The 19,551-nt window shown below is 39.1% G+C and overlaps 1 protein-coding gene across 1 annotated transcript in view; it reads right to left on the bottom strand.

Moving 5' to 3' along the window:
- The window catches only part of LOC100448588 (carbonic anhydrase 13), a 35,357-nt gene extending 16,435 nt beyond the window's left edge, over window positions 1-18,922 (bottom strand). The window contains exons 1-3 of the mRNA XM_063726455.1: window positions 18,886-18,922; window positions 14,033-14,228; window positions 5,494-5,614 (exon numbers count right to left, since the gene is read on the bottom strand). Of these exons, the coding sequence (XP_063582525.1) occupies window positions 5,494-5,614; window positions 14,033-14,228; window positions 18,886-18,922 (354 nt within the window). The remainder of the gene's footprint in view (window positions 1-5,493; window positions 5,615-14,032; window positions 14,229-18,885) is intronic.
- Between the last annotated feature and the right edge of the window lie 629 nt (window positions 18,923-19,551).

Genomic DNA, 19,551 nt, shown 5'->3' with positions numbered 1-19,551 from the left:
GATCAAAAAATGAATGTGTAACTAAAGAGAGATGAATGGATATATATATATATATCCATTCTGCTAGATAAAAGTACAACTATTTAAACTATGATGTGAAACTAGGCCAAGAAAATATTTTTCTTTCTCTCCTACACACCTTAACTGGCAACAATACCTTCACAGAGGAACTGATACCACTTCTATTAGCATTTATATTGTAATTAAAACATTAAAAAAATAGCAAACTCACATTTCCTGACTAACAATAACTAGAGCAGTGATTTGAGCTGAATGACAAGAAATTGTAACCACTACAAAAATGAAAATTAGATTCTTCCCTACTGGCAACTAATTTCTAAATAATAATATTAAAATTTAGCAGCTTCAAATTGCATATTAGTGGTATGCAGAATATACTGCCAAATACTATGTCAAAAATCCATGATGAATGTTGAAATCAGTTTCATTATTAGCTGCATATTTAAAATGCTTGCTATATAGTCTGCCTAAACTTTCATTAGATAAAGTTCCAAACACAGAATGGACGATTAGCCTAGTTTTGTAGATGCCTAACGTTTGGGATTAAACTTTTCTTGATTTAGATCACTTTAATCTCTCTGTAATATTATAAACCATCATATTAGGCCTAAAATTAAAGTTGTATATGTTGCAACTTTAAATGTCTTTTTTCTTTCTTTCACTTCTTCTTTTTACTCACAAGGGAACATAACTTGATGATGATCATGAACTTCGTACAAAAGTGGCTGGAAAAACTAATCAACTCTTTGGAATCACGGAGCCGAGCACAAAGGGGTTCTTTTGAATGTGAAACCAAATGCAAGGACTCCCAAATGCCCCCATCTCCAGCCTTGACCTTTTCTTAAACTGGAAGTTTTTATCCAATAGCCTACTTGAACATGAGCCTAGAATGCCTAACAGACATCTCAAACTTAACCTGTCTAAAACAGAGAGTGAATTCCTCTCTGCAACCTTCTCCTTCCCAGACTTGCACATTTCAGTAAATGGCACCACCAGCCTCTGATATGCTTACACCGAAACCTTAAGAGTGTTTCTAAACTCCTCTTTTTCCTTCCTTCAATCATGACATCCTTTTCATCAGCAAACCCTATTGACTTTATCTCCCAAACATCATAGATTTGTCCAGCTCTCTTCGTCTCCACCACCCCCAGAGTCCAAATTACTGTCACTGCTCACTTGAATGACTTCCATAACCTTCTAGTTTTTCTCCCTACATCAACATTTGCCTGACAACAGCCTCCTCTCCACCCAGCAGCTAGTTATATTTTGTAAAATATAAAGCAGAACATGTCATTCCCCGATCAAAACCTTCCATTGTCTTCCTCCCACTGCATTACAGATAAACTTCAGACTGCTTACAATCCCCAACAGCACCCGATGTGGCATGGTCCCTGTCTGCCTCTCTGGGACAGAGCACATAACTTTTCCTTTCTCATTAACTCCAATCCTAATAGGCCAATGACTTTCTCCTCTTGAACATGCCAGCCTCACTCCCTGCCTTAGAGCACTTGTGCTTGCTGCTCCACTTCCTGGAATGCTCTCTCTAGATTTTTCTCATAGTGCTTTCTTCTTATCATTCAGTCTCAATTCATGTATCACCTCAAAGAAGCTTTTCCTAAGCCCTCAGCCCCTCTACCAAATCACATGGTATTGTTCCCATCAAAGAACTTACCATGCACCATTTATTTATTTGTTTATTGTCTACCTCTCCCACCCCACCAACCCTGAGGTTTGACCCAGACTTTCTCTATCTGCATTTCCTATCTCAACCCAGAAACATGGATCCTGCCCTCCCTCACTCTCAAACCCACCAAATGACAAATGCCACTAAAGCTGCCACTGCCAGCCAGCCAGCCTCCACCTGCACTCTCATTTATTGCCTGGAACTTTCCCCAAAAGTTTCCTCCAAAGCTCCCCTTAGCCACTCCTGCTTCCATCCAATCTATTCTCAAACACTAGTTGAATTATTTTTGAAATGCAAATATCACCACTTTCCAATGCAAAGCCTTTCAGTGGCTTCCCATTGCACTTAGAATCACCTTCATAAATCTTACCAGGACTTACCTCAGTAAGATCAGGCCCTTCCCAGCCTCTCCAACTTTGCCTCTGACAACTCTCCCCTTCATTCTCCATGCTCTAACTACACTGTTAAAGGCCATACTGTTTTTCAAATGTGTGATCCTCCTTCCCAACCCACGTCCTCACACATGATTTTATGCAAAACCACTGCTGTCTCCCCACTTGACCTGGTTCCCTCCCCTTCATCCAAACCAGGTTTTAAGTTAAACCAGGTTTAACTTAAAACGGATGCCTATCCCACAGGACAGCATTTTCTGACCTCAAATATGTGTGAGGCTGCACTCCTTTCAGGGTAAGCATCAGTAAGCTGTGTAAAGATTAGGAGCATGGTTGATTCTCAATGAATTCTTACTGAGTGAAAGAATGAATGAATATATAAGCCAATGAAATAAGAAGCAATCATCCCTCCTTGGCCTCCTGAAGTGCTGTGATTACAGGCACGAGTCACTGCACCCAACCTTGGAATTGTACACTGTTCCTTAACATGCATTCAAGGCTATTTCTTATTTCATTGACAGAGTCTGGCCATCTTGCCTAGGCTGGTCTGAAACTCCTGGGCTGGGATTACAGGCATGAGCCACTGCACCCACCCTTGGAATTGTATACTGTTCTTTAATATGCATTCAAGGAGTTTCAGACCAGCCTAGGCAAGATGGCCAGACTCTGTCTCTACAAAAAATAAAAAATAATTACCCAGATGTGGTGGTGCCCACCTGTGGTCCCAGTTGCTCTGGAGGCTAAGGTGGGAGGATCCCTTGAACCCAGGAGGTCAAAGCTACAGTGAGCCATGTTTGTACTGTGGCACTCTAGCCTGGGCAACAGATCGACAGCCTATCTCAAAGAAAAAGAAAGAGAAAAGAAAATCTATTCCAAGCTTTATCCACAAAGCTTTATCTTTCAATGCTGGCGCTGGTCATAGTTTCTTTGTTAGATTCTCTCATATAAAAAAAAAATATATATATATATATATAATATATATATATATATATACTGTCCGGGCACGGTGGCTCATGCCTGTAATCTGAGCACTTTGGGAGTCCGAGGCAGACAGATCACCTGAGGTTGGGAGTTCAAGACCAGCCTGACCAACATGGAGAAACCCTGTCTCTACTAAAAATACAAAATTAGCCAGGCATGTTGGCGCATGCCTGTAATCCCTGCTACTCGGGAGGCTGAGGCAGGAGAAGCACTTGAACCAAGGAGGCGGAGGTTGCAGTGAGCTGAGATCACACCATCGCACTGTAGCCTGTGCAACAAGAGCAAAACTCGTGTCTTAAAAAAAAAAAAAATACTGTTTGTTTAAAGCATGTATAAAAATATATGTCTTGAAATATACTTAAAAATTCCAAGGTACTTCTGATTTGTGTAATATTTACCTGGAGGACTCATACTTAGGTGTCTTAACATGAATTGAGTCTCCAAGGTCTCCATGTGAAACAAAAGAAGGGAAAATAATTATCTGGAATGTTGTAAGTTGTACCTAAGTTTTTTAATAAGTGAAATTTGCATTACAAATTTTTTCTATTCATAAATACATAAGTGAACCAAAGGTTTTGGTCCTTTCCTTCACTGGTTTGCTTTAAAATAAATAAAAAAAAAAAGATAATGATTTATTGCATAACAACAACAACAAAAAGTCTTTATCTACAAAAATGGCCCTTGATCTACAGGTAAGGATTCTGAGCCTCTGATATATGTCAGGAGGACCCTTTTCAGGAAACGACTTGCCAGCTGGCAGAAAACCTAAGCCTCTCTGAGGATGTAGTACTTTCAAGTTTATTAAAGTACAAGGTGTAACCACACACAGCATTTTGACCAATTTTCCTGAGTTGCTAAGGAAAATGAGAGACCAGTGATCCAAAGCAACCAGTAATTAGTCCCGAGGGCACTTTTGACATTTAGAACATGTTATATTCAAAACATAAAACTTTATACAAATTCAGCAGTCCCACTTTCAACCTTCTTGACATAGTTTGTCCACCATCATAAAAAACTTTGTCACATAATTGTACATATAATTAACAGTTTTATTATCTTGACTCATTTCAAAAGAGTATGGGACTGTAGTATTAGAGTGGGTGTGGGGGAGTGGGCGCTGGATTTGCAGATCATTTGGTAATGTCCTCATTATTTGGATGAAGAAACTGAAGTCAAGACAATTAAAGTGATTGTCCTAAACTCAAAAAATGGCTCTTACAACTAGAACTCCTACTTTTTTCTAAGATAAATTTGTTAACTAATTAAAAATAATATATATTCAAAAAAAAAAAACTTTGTATGTACATTTTATTTCTCTACCCTGAGGACAGAGAAGGTTCCATACCCTAAAGCTACTTGGCTTCAAACACAAGTGATTTAGTGGCAAAGCAAATGTTTTGGATGATAACCTTAAAGGGCAGAGGTACATGTCAATGGAAGAGTGAAACTGGAAAAAAGTTCTGATTGTCGGATTTCTCTGAACAGCAGGGCGTTACGGGGCATCTAAACTCTACAGCTCAGTAACCATGAGAACATGAAGAAAAATTGCACTTGCCTGATAACTTAGCTCTGTCTTGCCTAGGCAACTCAGAAACCAAATTATTTTCACGTGAATAGTATTGACTGAGTCATATAATTCACTTTCATCTCATGGTAAATTAGGTGTTAGTAATATTTAATCATATTAAACTTGAAGCTTATTATGCTTTGTTCTTTAACCAGAGGATTAAAAGAAGTAGAGCATTGTTTTAATCCAGATCCTCCACAGAGTATTATTAGTGAATACAATTATAAGGAAAAAGGAGTAGAAACAACTCAATGAATGCTTTGTTGTGTTATGATTTACCAATAAGCTGAATAACAGAGATTTTTATTTTATACCTGTAAATATAGAGTTTAGAAGAGTTTGTCTTTTTTTTTTTCCTCAGTGAAACTTTGCCATTTACCTATTTAAATATTACCTATTTAATGTGGTCTTTACATATTAGTGGATATTTGTATCTGGATGAAATATGACCACATTTGGACATAAGACAAATGTTTCTTTCTCTCTCTTCTCACTGGCCTTTCAGTAGATAGAAGCAATTTGTAATTTGCTATCAGACAGATCTAGATTTAAACCTGTCTCAATGCTTCCTAGCTGGATAAATTACTCAATCTCTCCAGCAACCAGTTTACTCATTTCTAAAATGGGAACATATAACCCTAAGCTCTCAGGGTTGGTTTAAGGCTTAGGAGGGCAACATTTGAAACTCTCATATTCATAAACTCTCATATTGAATGATTAAAGCAATTTCAGACACTAAGATACCTAATTGGCTCAGGATCTATTTGGAATCAGTAAAGTTGTCTCTGTACCCCTTAAATCCCACCATGTAGGAAAACTGTGAATCACAGATATGTCTGATGGCTTACCTCTGCAGCATAGCTCACTCCATCTACTATGTGCTCGGAGCCATGATCATCAGCAGACCCACAGTGAAGGTGAAACTGCCGTAACCTGTAGCTTCCAGTGAGAGGACCACCACGCAGAACTAAACAACAACATGTTTTACATTGTTAGCAAGAAAAAAATATTTAAATAAGCTGCTCAAACCACAACATCTCCCTGAATTACTCCATACATTCATGTCCTCCAAGGAATTTTTTACAAATGTGTCATTTGCTTTGCTGACAAGAATACCACTTTTAAATATGTGTAGATTGAAAATAGAACATTTTTAAAAGCTTAAAGCATCCACAATACAGATTTTTATGGAACACCTGGGAAATCATAACAGACATGCTGGTTAGAAAGGCATAGAAATTAGGACTTCTGAAAGGTAAAGAATGCTTGTGTTTACCTGAGGATACATCAGCCTGTCTGAATAAGGATGTGACATGCAGAACGGTCCAGTTTGAGCTTGGTAGAGCAGTGCAGCATTGTGGTTAGGGCACAGCCTTCAGCAATTAGAAGGCCTACACTCATGCTGCCTTTTCCTAATTATGTGATCTTGAACAAACTCTAACTTCTTTTTTTTTTTCTTGAGACAAGGTCTCGCCCTGTTGCCCAAGCTGATGCAATCACGGCTCATTGCAACCTCTAACTTCTGGGCTCAATTCGTCCTCCCACTTTAGCCTCCCGAGTAGCTAGAACTACAGGTGTGCACCACTACACCCAGCTAATTTTTTTTTTGTTTTTGTTTTTAGTTTTTTTTGTAGAGACAGGGTCTCACTATGTTATCCAGGCTGGTCTCAAACTCCTGGCCTCAAGCGATCCTCCCAAAGTGCTATGATTACAGGCATGAGCTACCACACCTGGCCACAAACCCTAACTTCTAAGCTTTATCTTCCAAGTGTAACAACAAGATAGTAATAGGATCTCCTCTTAATGCTGTCATTAAAACAGAAGAAAAATTGAACACAAAGCACTTATTACTACCTGACACACAGTCAACACAATCAACACAGTTTTTTTTACTGTAAAAACAGGCAAAGCAAGCATACCTTTTGTCCTTAAATTCTATATTCTTGGGGAAATGTGAAATATAGGACAAAAATAATTTTTCAAAAATCTGTCATATCTTTGTCACTTTGACAAAGTACATTTGAGTAATTTCCTCAGTAAATATGATCTCTAAAACTATGACAATAAATCATATCTTAAGTATATAGAAAAGCTTCTTAATAGAAAACATAGTCCTAAATTGTCTCATCCTAATTAATCTTTATTGGGCATGTTTAAAGCATATGGGAGAATCAGGAAGCACTGGAAGCTAAATATACCGTAAGCATTATTAAATTTCCATGAACAGTCTTGGCATGGTGGCTCACACCTGTAATCCCAGTAATTTGGGAAGCCAAGGAGGGAGGATCGCTTGAGCCCAGGAGTTCAAGACCAGCCTGGGCAACATAGCAAGACCCCATCTTATTATTTAAATATATATTTATATTTATATACATTTAATATGTATATATTTAATATAAATATATATCTTTGATATTTAATATCTGTATATAGAAATATTATATATATTTTTTTTAGCTGGGTGTGGTGGTTCACACCTGTAATCCCAGCACTTTGGGAGGCTGAGGCAGGTGGATCACTTGAGGTCAGGGGTCTGAGACCAGCCTGGCCAACACGGTGAAACCCTGTCTCTACAAAAAGAAAAAAAAAATACAAAAATTAACCAAAAGTGCTCACTTGAACCCAGAAAGCAGAGGTTGCAGTGTTTTGGGATTTGGTATTTTTTTTTTTTGAGACAAGGTCTCTCTCTGTTGCCCAGGCTGGAGTACAGTGGGGCTCAAACTCGCAGCCTCAATTAATCCTCCCACATCAGCCTCCCTAGCGGCTGGGACTACAGGCGCACACAGCTACGTCCAGCTAGTTGTATTTTTTTTTTTTGCAGTGATGGGGTTTCATCATATTGCCCAGGCTGGTCTCAAACTCCTGGTCTCAAGTGATCCTCCTGCCTCAGCCTCGCAAATTGCTGGGATTACAGGTGTGAGCCACCATACCAGCCTTAAATTTGACTGTTTAAAAATTTTGGTAATTTGCTAACCCTAGCCATTTTCCTAAACTACACTGTAGTCAGCTGTCTTGAATGACAAGCAAGCTGGCAACAGGATCTGTTTGCTCACGCATTTACTCTCTGCCAATTAGGATACAAATTCCTTTAAGGCAGAAACTGTTTTGGTCCCCTGTATCTCCAGTGCCCAGAGAGTACTTGAATCAATTAATATTACCACGATAAAATAAGAGACGTCACCTGTTAAAGCACTCTTCCACAAACTTTAGTTTGTAGGGATGCTACTGAAGTTACCTGGGAATCACTAAAAACTAAGTTCTTAGGACTAGTGAACCTGAGAATAATCACTTTATGGTAAACTTGTTCTCTGAAGTAAAGATACATGAACAGCACATCTGCAATTTGCTTGGAATCTAGAGAAACAAGAGCCAAGAGCACAAATCTGCCAGGATTACACCGAGAGAAAGACAGAGAGGGAGAGAGAGAGAGAGAAACCAAAGGACATAGATGTTCCCACTCAGTACGACCTTGTATTATTTAGGGAGTCAGAAGAACCTTCATTAAATCTGGCTTATTTTACTCAGAGCATATACACACCAAGCTACTCTCTCATTCAACAATTATTAAGAGCTTACGATGGGCTAGCAATTATTCAATACTAAATATTCAATGATAAACAAGTTTCTCCTTATCCTTAAGAAACTTAGTCTAGTGAAGGAAACAAATAATCATAATAGAGCTTTATATAATTGTCACATTGTCATAGGTTACCAATTCATTTCCTAGCTATCTTGGCTCCTGGGGGGATTATACACCTATGGTATGTCCACCTACTAAATCTTTTTCTGTTTGTTGTTTGTTTTTGTTTTTGTTTTTGTTTTAAGAATATATAGCGTAAGATCTTGGGAATAATTTGTTTGACTTCAGGCAGTTACCTAGAACTAGATAATGGAAGCATGACTGAGAAATTGGCATTTTCTAGAGATAAAAATTAAAGAACAATCACTGAATTCATCAAGTTACTGCTCTTCCTAACAGGACTTTCTTAATCAGAATACAACTTTCTTTTTGATATCTTTTTAAAATTTCAGCACACGTGTTTTATCCACAAAAAGAACACACACCATTATTGTTAGTAGTAGTAGTTACTCATTGTTATTGAGCGCCTACTATAATCCAAGAACTATTTCATTTATAAAATACAAAAATTAGTACCACATATTTTTTAAAAATAAAGGTTCCAACAATGAATAATGCTTAACTATTTAAGTGGTAAATGGTAAATATTAATTGATTTCTGGTGGTTTGTAACTTTATTGAGAGTTAATCTATGTATGCTAAGGTACCCTAATGCTATGTCATGGTATTTTCCATGTCTTTCCATCATACAAGTGTTGTTTTTTTTTTTTTGTAACTTAAACACACATGTATTGAGCACCTACCATGTGCCAGGCACCATGCTAGGTAGGTAAGTAAGACATAGTTGTTGCTCATAGAGAGCTTTAGCTAAATGGAAAGACAGAGAAGCCAACTAGCAGTTACAACATAATGTGGAGAGTTCTGTGTTAGGAAAACTCCAGGATGCCCTGGGAGCCATAGCAAGGGTGTTAGGGCATCAGGTGAGGTTCCCAAAGCAGCGAGATACTGTTTGAGTCCAGGAAGACCAGGAGCTCAGGTGAGAACAGCCTTGTCTTTCTTCTTCAAACTACTATTTCCCCTGTATATTACAGCCAACTGGAAGTCTTCCTGAAGAATTTCATGATCCAGGCATGGCACAGTGACTCATGCCTATAATCCCAGCACTTTGGAAGGCCAACGCAGGTGGATTACTTGAGGCCAGGAGTTTCAGACCAACTTGACCAACATGGCGAAACCCTGTCTCTACGAAAAATGCCAGGAGTTCGAGACCAGCTTGACCAACATGGTGAAACCCTGTCTCTACTAAAAATACAAAAAATTAGTTGGGCATGGTGACATGCGCCTGTAATCCCAGCTACTCAGGAGGCTGAGGTGGGAGAATCACTTGAACCCAGGAGGCAGAGGTTGTAGTGAGCTGAGATTGCACCACTGCACTCTAGCCTGGGTGACAGAGTGAGACCTTGCCTTAAAAAAAAAAAAAAAAAAAAAAATTCATGAGCTAGGCATGGTAGTGTGCGACCGAGTGGGGAGAAGCAGTGGAGCCCAGGAGTTCTGGGCTTCAGTGAGTTATGGCTGGGCAGCTGCATTCCAGCCTGGGAACAAAGCAAGTGAAGAAAAGAAAGAGAGAGAGAGAGAAGCAGAAGGAGGAGGAAGGAGGGAAGGAGGAAGGAAGGGAAAAATTTCACATCCACCTCCTCCCTTTTGCTCCCTTTTGAAAGGATTTTTGGGTAGTACTCTAAAGGTTTAACTACGGAGCATGGATGTGTCCAGCCAAACACGCCCTCCAAGGACTATGAGGAAGATTTCATGCCTGTGGTTTATTGACATGCCTGAGGTGGGATTCAGGGTTAATCCTGGTCAAAAATGGCTTCTTTACAAAATGGAAACTGTTTTATTCAAATTAATGTGGTTTGCTACAGAAAGTATCTTTGTGTTTTTTATAGTTTACCAAAAATAAAAAAAAAAAAAAAAACCAGCAAAAACTTGTTTAACTATGGTGATTTCTTCTTTTTAATTGATTTAATCTCCCAAGTCACCATGAAACAATCTCTTTTGGTTTATCTTGAGAAAAGAAGAATAAGAATCATGACCCATATTTACATAGCTACTGTCTCAGAGGACTACAAAGTACTTTATGGATATTTTCAATTAATCCTGGTAATTTTATTGTGAACTAGATAGGAAAAGGATCTTCATTTAAAAGAAAGAGCACACACTACTGATGACTAAGTGTCAAATCTGGAAACATAAATTGATTTCACTGATTAACCCGAAGTAGAAGGAAAATGACAGGAAGAGAAAAACAGAAGAGAGAGAGAGAAACCTGGGTTCTCACAGAGCAAAGTAGAGTAGAAAATTTTTACACTATGAATGTCTGCATTTATAAAAAATATACTTAAAGTTTTAGATGAAGTAAAATGTCATCATTTCTTATTCTAAAATGAGGAATGAGTAGCTTTACTTTTTTTTTTTTGAGATGGAATCTTGCTCTGTTGCCCAGGCTGGAGTGCAGTGGCATGATCTTGGCTCACTGCAATCTGCACCTCCTGGGTTCCAGCCATTCTCCTACCTCAGCCTCCTGAGTATCTGGGATTACAGGTGTGTGTCACCACTCCTGGCTAATTTTTGTATTTTAGTAGAGACAGGGTTTCACCATGTTGGCCAGGCTGGTCTCGAACTCTTGACCTCAGGTGATCTGCCCACCTCGGCCTCCGAAAGTGCTGGGATTACAGATGTGAGCCACCACACGAGGCCTTATTTTTTAATTTATTTATCTTTTTATTTTCTGAGACAGCTTCACTTTTTAAATGTTTGACATATTGTAAACAGTAACAAACTACACTTATGGGTGGTATAAACTTTGTATTTAGAAGACTTGGACACCTTTACAATATATCTATTACATTAACCACAAGAGATGGGGTCTCCCTATGTTGCCCAGCTGCCCTCAAACTCCTGGGCCTAACTAATCATCCTCCTTCCTCAGTAGTGGGGTCTACCAGTGTGTGTCAGCATGCCTGACTTAACCACTTTTATTAACATAGATTCACAAAACCGAGGGGTTGAAAGAAATATAGTTGAACATGTATATAAAAGGCCAGGTCCCTCCTTACTTGGCATTTCCTCCAAAAAGTTGAAAATACCATCTATTTATTTGTCTTTATGCATTTTTTACAATGCTTTGATGAAAATGTACTACTTAGGCCAGTGTAGTGGCTCCCAGCACTTTGGGAGACTGAGGCGGGCGGATCCGTTGAGCCCCTGAGTTCAAGATCAGCCTGGGCAATATGGCAAAACCTTTTCTCTATGAAAAATACAAAAATTAGCTGGGCACGGGAGCACTTGCCTGTGGTCCCAGCTACTCAGGAGGCTGAGGCAGGAGGATTGCTTGAGCCCAGGAGGTCAAGGCTGCAGTGAGCCATGATTGCACCACTGCACTCCAGCCTAGGCAGCAGAGTGAGACGTTGTCCCAAAAAAAAAAAAATAAATAAATAAGAAAAAAAAGGCCGGGCGCAGTGGCTCACACCTGTAATCCCAGCACTTTGGGAGGCCGAGGCTGGTGAATCACCTGAGGTCAGGAGTTCGAGACCAGCCTGATTAACATGGAGAAACCACGTCTCTACTAAAAACACAAAATTGGCTGGGCATGGTGGCACATGCCTGTAATCCCAGCTACTTGGGGGGCGGAGGCAGGAGAATTGCTTGAACCCGGAAGGCACAGGTTGCGATGAGCCAAGATTGTGCCATTGCACTCCAGCCTGGGCAACAAGAGTGAAACTCCATCTCAAAAAAAAAGAAAAAAATCTTACCACTTTTATGAATTTGACAAATATGAAGAAGAAATGTGGTTGGGCTTATAATTTTTACTAACAATAAGGCTTTACATAAATACAAGATATTACTACTAATCTAAATCTAGGTTCAATTAATAAGTAAAAACTTTCTTTCAATTAAGGATTTTTAAAAATTAACTATATTTTTTCATTAATATAGCAAATACAGCATCATCCTGATCTTAGATTAAAAATAAAAACAATCTGTCAGAGGCCCTAAAAAGTGTTTCCAAATATGATTCTCTCTAATACTTTATCTCATCTTACATTTAAACTTGGTACCTTGGGCAGAATCTCTGCTTGGGCAGTAGATAGTCTGAAGAAGGATTAAACATTCATATCAAGGAAATGTTTTTTCATCACTTACTTAATAAATTAAGAAATAATCTATGAGTCCATTATTTATTCATGGTGTGAAAGACACTATCCCAAGAACTAATCATTAAACGAAATGATTACATGTTCTAGAAAAAAGTACTAATAGGGAATATACAGTAAAAAAGTTTCATGCATTTATTTTTTTAAAAAATTAAGCTTCTACTTTCCCTCCCTTCAATGTCCATTGTTAGCAGAATGGTACATAAATTATGATACAAGCATAGCTAATACAATTCAACTTTTAAAATTATTTTATTTTTATTTTTATCTTTGGAGACAGGATCTTGCTCTGTCACCCAGGCTGAGTCCAGTGGTGCTATCATGGCTCATTGCAGGCTTGACCTTCTGAAGTCAAGCAATCCTCCTGCCTCAGCCTCCAGAGTAGCTGGGACTACAGGCACACCCCACCATGCCTGATTAATGTTTTATTTTTTGTAGAGATAAGTTCTCACTATGTTGCCCAAGCTGGTCTTGAACTCCTGGACATAAGCAATCCTCCCACCTCAGCCTCTCAAAGTGCTGGGATTATACATGTGAGCCACCACACCCGGCTGCAGTTTAGCTTTTTAAACAAGATATATTTTAATCTGGAAAGATGTCTATAAAATATTTTTAAACGGGAAAAAATTTCAGAGTTATATAGCATTATTCCAAATGTATTTTTAATAAGAAAATGCAAAACAAGGATGATACACATGTATGTATACATAACTAAGCACCGAAATATTATGGAAGAAATAACATTAGTTACTTCAGGAGAGATTGTGGGAAGAAAGAGACATTAATATTTGTCATATGTTCCCATATTGTTTTATTTACTATGAGTGGATATTACTTTGGCAATTAAAGTAACAGAATAAGATTTTTTTTAAACTAACCTTTTTCTATTAAAGCATGTACTAAATGGCATTATAGGTTTGCAAATAATGCTAAAATAATTATGGCTAAAACTTTGCAGAAACAAATCATGAAATATCTATAAAAACTATTAAACTTCAATATTTTTATAATGGTAAATGCTAAGTGAAGTTATCATAACAAGCTAAGGTCAATTTTAAATTATCATGCAACATATCCTTTTCCAAATACTCTTTATTATTTTAAGGTAAGATTATCTGAAGGTTCAAATATATAACAAGATATCTTAATTCACACGAAGAAAAAATATGCTTCAATTTGACAAATTCCAGGTCTAGCAAAAACAAAACATGAAAGATTAGAGAGTGTATTCTGGGCGCGGTGGCTCACGCCTGTAATCCCAGCACTTTGGGAGGCCGAGGCAGGCAGATCACGAGGTCAGGAGATCAAGACCATCCTGGCCAACATGGTGAAACCCTGTCTCTACTAAAAATACAAAAAAAGTAGCTGGGTATAGTGGCGTGCGCCTGTAATCCCAGTTACTCGGGAGGCTGAGGCAGGAGAATCGCTTGAACTTAGGAGGCGGAGGTTGCAATAAGCAGAGATCGCGCCACTACACTTCAGCCTGGCGACAGAGCGAGCCTCCGTCTCAAAAAAAGAAAAAAAAAAAACGGTGTAGTCTAATCATTCAAACCCTTCACCCACCACCACACACACACAAAAAAGAAAAGCCATCCTGATTTGTTCTCTGTGTCATCAAAGTCAATATTGAAGGAATGGCCGCTGTTGCTGATGATTTTAGCTGACCTTGGGTCATACTTGATACTAAGTGGTCGGAGGGAAGAGTCATATTTCACTTCTTTGGTTTTAGTCTCAATCGGAGATTGCTGATCACCATCAGCAATAGGGAAAAATTCCTTCCAGTGAATACGACCTTAAATACATAGGACCAAAAGAAAAGGATTAAATTAGTTATTTCTTCAACAAACATACATTGAGTATAACACACTGTGCTTGAAATTGAAGAAAACACAAAGATTAATAAAATGAGATTCTTGTCTTCAGGACCTTGGCATCTAATTGTTTTTTTTACAAGATTAGTTGTTTTTATTATAGATGTGGGAAACTCTTGGTGTGCCTTAAGTCATGTTCAGAATTAATGTAACGCTTGTAGACAAAAGAGTCTGTAAATTTTATAAAGTACTCTCCAAAGGTAACCTTCTACCAAACTAAAAACAATAATACAATTCATCATTGAAAACAATGACATTCAGTCTCAGCTCCAAGAATGAGCTGTTGCTCCAGAGTTCAAGTTTGCAGACTGGAAGAGTCAAAAAAATCTGGGAAAGCCATAAAGCAAAGAAAGGTTGTCATTCTTAAAGATGCTGTGCTTACTTCTTTATTCTTCCTTCTATCACTCAGTGCTATCTTCTAGTGTCACTCAGGCCTCCACTCAATTATTTGTGATGTGCAACAGGCATACCAAGGAAACATACAAATTTTTCACCTAGGATAATCCAAATAAAATGGCTGCACCGTGTCAGGAAATGTAATATTGTTGATTATCTGCAGTGGAGTCAGATTGTAATTTATTTCTCTGTTTCTTCATTTCAGAAGGTTCTTCTATGGTTATTTTGCCAATGTTACATTTGAATTTCAACACAAGAGAAAGGTGTCATCCTGGTCCTCTATTCAAAACGTCAAAATCGTATCAATTTCACAAATCAGACATGTTAGGGAAATTGAAACGAGCCAATCAGCTGACAGTTCCCTTTTCAATCCTCTTCACTTCTTTGGAAGACTCTATAAAGTCTTGCCTCTCAAAATCAGCAGCAAAACTGTAGTTTCATGTAAGTTCCACGTCATTCTATAGATGTGAGTCACTTTATAGGTTATAGGTTCTTATTCTCTCTACTATTCCTGAAATTTATACAGCTATCACCACCTACACTGGGCTACTGACTAAGGTTTACCCACCTACTTTGCTAACCAATCTTTCACTAAAAATTAAGTACTAATTAAAACATCATAGCATGACAATTAATTAAACATGTTACTAATACAACCAAAAACATTTTAAAATGATAAAATTTAGAGTGATATTTAAAGAAATGCAATATATCACAATCATCAACAAACTTTAAAGCATAAAATTCTAAATGTTTTTTATTTTTTTTTGAGACAGGTTCTTGCTCTGTTGCCCAGGCTGGAATGCAGAGGTGTGATCTCAGCTCACTGCAGCCTCAACTTCAAAGACTCAAACAATCCTTCCACCTCAGCCTCCCAAGTAGCTAAGAGTACAGGTGTGCACCACCACACCCAGCTACTTTTATAAAAAACTTTTTTTGTTGAAAGTCTCACTATAGGCTGGTCTCAAACTCATGGGCTCAAGTGACCTGCATGTCTCAGCTTCCTGAAGTGTTGGGATTACAGGCATGAGCCACCACGCCTGGCCCAAACTCTAAATCTAATACTGCTTACTATGCCTCATTTTTGCAAAAGAGAACTCACACATACATACATTCTTTCATATATCCTTCAGGCACAAAAAGTCATAGCATAAATATATAACTACACACTCAGCTTAAAAGATGTCATCTGACAAACTGGACTTCAAAGCCACTTGAGCATCAAAAGTCCTTGCTTAGAATGTATTACAGAAAAAGCCTTGTTTATTCAATACTTTTACCATCTTTCTGAGTACTTTTTCTATATATAACCTAGATCTTTTTTCCCCCTTAATTCAGAAAAAGCCTTCTATTTCACTGCCACCAAGTAAGAGTTAACCTAACAAAAATTCAATTTCAAATACGCAATGCATGTGTCACAACATGCAGGTGACATTCTTCCAATCAATAGAGTTGCTTTCTTCTCCTAATTGCTTTGCTCTCCTATTTCCAGTCATTTATAAACAGAACTATTTTTAAAAGAAGTCAAACCAAAATAAAATAAAAGTAATAATACTTTGTATCACATTCCCAATATTATCTACTAACTAACATAGTCAGTTCAGTACCCTGCCTCTTAAATAGGTCCCCTTTTTCAATCTTTCCAAAAAAAATTTCCTCCTCCTCCTCCTCCTCCTTGTCCCCCCCATGACCCTGCAGGCTAGTCTGGAACTCCTGGCCTCAGGCAATCCTCCCATCTGAGTCTTTTGGGTAGCTAGGATTACAGGTGGAAGCCACCAGAATTCTTTTATTTATTTATTTTTTTTTTGAGATGGAGTTTCGCTCTTGTTGCCCAGGCTGGAGCGCAATGGCGTGATCTCGGCTCACTGCAACCTCTGCCTCCCAGGTTCAAGCAATTCTCCTGCCTCAGCCCCCCAAGTAGCTGGGATTACAGGCATGCGCCACCACGCCCAGCTAATTTTGTATTTTTAGTAGAAACGAGATTTCTCCATGTTGGTCAGGCTGGCCTTGAACTTCCAATCTCAGGTGATCCACCCACCTTGGCCTCCCAAATTGCTGGGATTACAGGTATGAGCCACCGCACCCGGCCAGCATAATTCTTAATTAGAGATATGTGGTGGTTGCTCAACTGATTTAGGAACTTTTAAATACCTACAGTGATATACACTTTTCAGTGATGTCACATTCCCTAAACTAAACATAATAAAGTAGTCAAAGGTTAGGGGAAGAATCCTAAGTTATTTGTGAAGGCAGTACCCTTTCAGGGCTTCAAGTCTTGATGTTTCATTTTATCAGTGTTGCTATTCCCAGCTTAAGTTTCCTTTTATCTGCTCAGTCACCGGTTTTACCAATGTTTGTGGCTCATGCCTGTAATTCCAGTACTTTGGGAGGCCAAGGCAGGTGGATCACTTGATGTCTGGAGTTCTAGACCAGCCAGGCCAACATGACGAAACCTTGTCTCTACTAAAAAGTCAAAAATTAGCCAGGCATGGTGGCTCGTGCCTATAATCCCAGCTACTTGGTGGGGCTGAGGCTGGAGAATTGCTTGAACCCAGGAGATGGAGATGGCAGTGAGCCAAGATAGTGCCACTGCACTCCAGCCTGGGCAACAGGGCAAGACTCGTCTCAAAAACAATAAACAAACAAACAAAAAACTTGCCTAGTTAGTAGATAATACATTTCCAATAGGATTTTCCCAATCTTTCTGTGAAGACCACACCTTTTAGTAAGGATGTTGTATTCAGAGAGAGATTGCATCTAAAAGAAGGGAATGGCTAATTCCTAACAGAACAATTCCTAACAGAAATACAAAATCACTCCTTATTAATGGCTTTGCTAAGATGAATTTTTAAAATTCCTGAAATAAGCTTCATTCAGGTGAATAATTTCTAACCTACTAAAGAGTAATCAATATCCATTGATTGAAATACCCTTCTTCTTCCTAACTACCATAAAGGCGCAGTTGGGACTCAATGACTATTAAATAACTCTAATAAAAACGACTTCAGCAGAGAGGGAAATGAAAAAAGATTTGTCATATTTTCCCCCTAAACATTCACTGGAAATTAGCAAAATGTAAGATTATAATTATGGCCTTAATCAAGAAGAAATCTGACTATATACCTTTTATTATTAAAGTTATAAATGTCACCTGCTGCCATTTTTAAACTAGCATGTTTAAAAACAGGCTACAATTAGAAATTAAACAGGCTACAATTAGAAATGGAATTTTTCTGTTAGTTTGTGAAATTAAACTTTCTATAAAATTTGACCATTCTATACTGTTTAATCATGTACATGCTAATAGAAGGAAAGTATTATTGTCACTGCGATTATTTCAAATAATGATTATTTAAACAATCAGTTCAGTTTAACGTAGGAACAAGAAAAAATGTTTTACTTTTGATAATGTGTGATATACAAGAAGAAAGGTGTATGTCATTATTATTTATCCTATTAATACATTTCTATCAATGAATTATAATTTCAGTAATCCTTTGCTCACCCTGCAAGGATGAGCGTGGAAAGAGAGGAAGAGTGGAGAAGTAGCCCACAATGTAACTTCATTTCCCAGCGAGAACCTGAACCCTTACTAAAGTCCCCAGTAGTAGTCAGCCAACTGCAAATTGCTGTGGGAATATTTACAGTAACAGCTATTAGGAAACATGCAGTATTTTGTTTGCCACGAAGCCAACTTAATCTTCAGTGTCACAATGCAAGCTAAGATTTCCTAAATATATTTTCAAAGATTTTCTATGATTTGTTTCTCCTAAGTGAATAGTGAGCTTAAAAGACTGAAAGCGAACTTGTCCTTATTTCATTAAAGTGTGTCATCAGACTTCTAATCTCCAAGCCTGTAATTGATAAGTGGCTGTTACTAGGCAAAGTCCTTGGCTTTTCAGATGAAGGTGAACGCACACGTATGAACACTTGGGAGTTTGGGGAATCCTGATAGAGATAACACACACCATCGCTCACATCCACTACCAACAACCCGTCTACCCTGACAAGACTGCTCTCCGCTGCCTGCACTGGGCTCCGAGTTGTGCTGCTTAGTTTAAAGAGGAACCGAAAAGTTTCTCAATGTGCGAGCCCAGTGTGTGGTCGGCGAGCGCAGGGGCGTCGCGCTAGTCCTCTCGCCCCCCGCACAAAGCCCGCCTTGGATCAGGAAAAGGCTCTCACCGTTGTGCTCGCGGTATCCCCAGCTGAGCCTCAACATCGTCCCTCGGGGTGGAAGGCAGGGGAAGATGTGACTGAGCAGCGAGAGAGCGGAGGGAGCGGGGAGGGGCCCGGGAGGGAGCCTGCTGGGGCGGGACAGCGGGGCGCCGGCGGCCGGAGTGGGAGACCGTGAACCCGGCCAGGGGCGCTCCCGCCTGCGTCCTCCAGGAGGCAGAGGGGTGCGGGGAAGGCGCCCGCGCCGCTGGCTGAGTCCTGGGCGCGAGTTGTTCATAGTTTGGACTCGGTAATGAGATATTTGAGTTAGAGAGAGAGACGGAGAGAGAAAGGTTTCCGGGGGGAATCTCCTGCCTTCTGAGAAGGAGTCACTCGGGAGAGGAAAGTGTCGCCTAGAGGGCTTCCAGGAAGTAAATGAGTCACCAGATCCTGGAACTGCCAGGCTGGGAGGTGGGGATCCCGGTGGAGGCGCAGACGAGGTCGGTGATGGTCGTGGCAGTGGTGATTACAAGTACAAAACAATAATGACGATGGTAATCACCACCATTGAAAAATAACTACTTATTAAGGGCTTATCGTGGGCGAGGGTCTTAGCTAAGACTTTTACCCACGTCTTCCCATTAGATCCTCTCAGCATTTCCTCGAGAAACACGTGGCTTAAGAGACACTAGGTAA

This window comes from Pongo abelii, chromosome 7, assembly GCF_028885655.2.
Source record: "Pongo abelii isolate AG06213 chromosome 7, NHGRI_mPonAbe1-v2.0_pri, whole genome shotgun sequence".
Lineage (NCBI taxonomy): Eukaryota > Metazoa > Chordata > Mammalia > Primates > Hominidae > Pongo > Pongo abelii.
The sequence above is the reverse complement of the archived record's forward strand: the minus strand, read 5'-3'. Positions and strand labels throughout refer to the sequence as shown.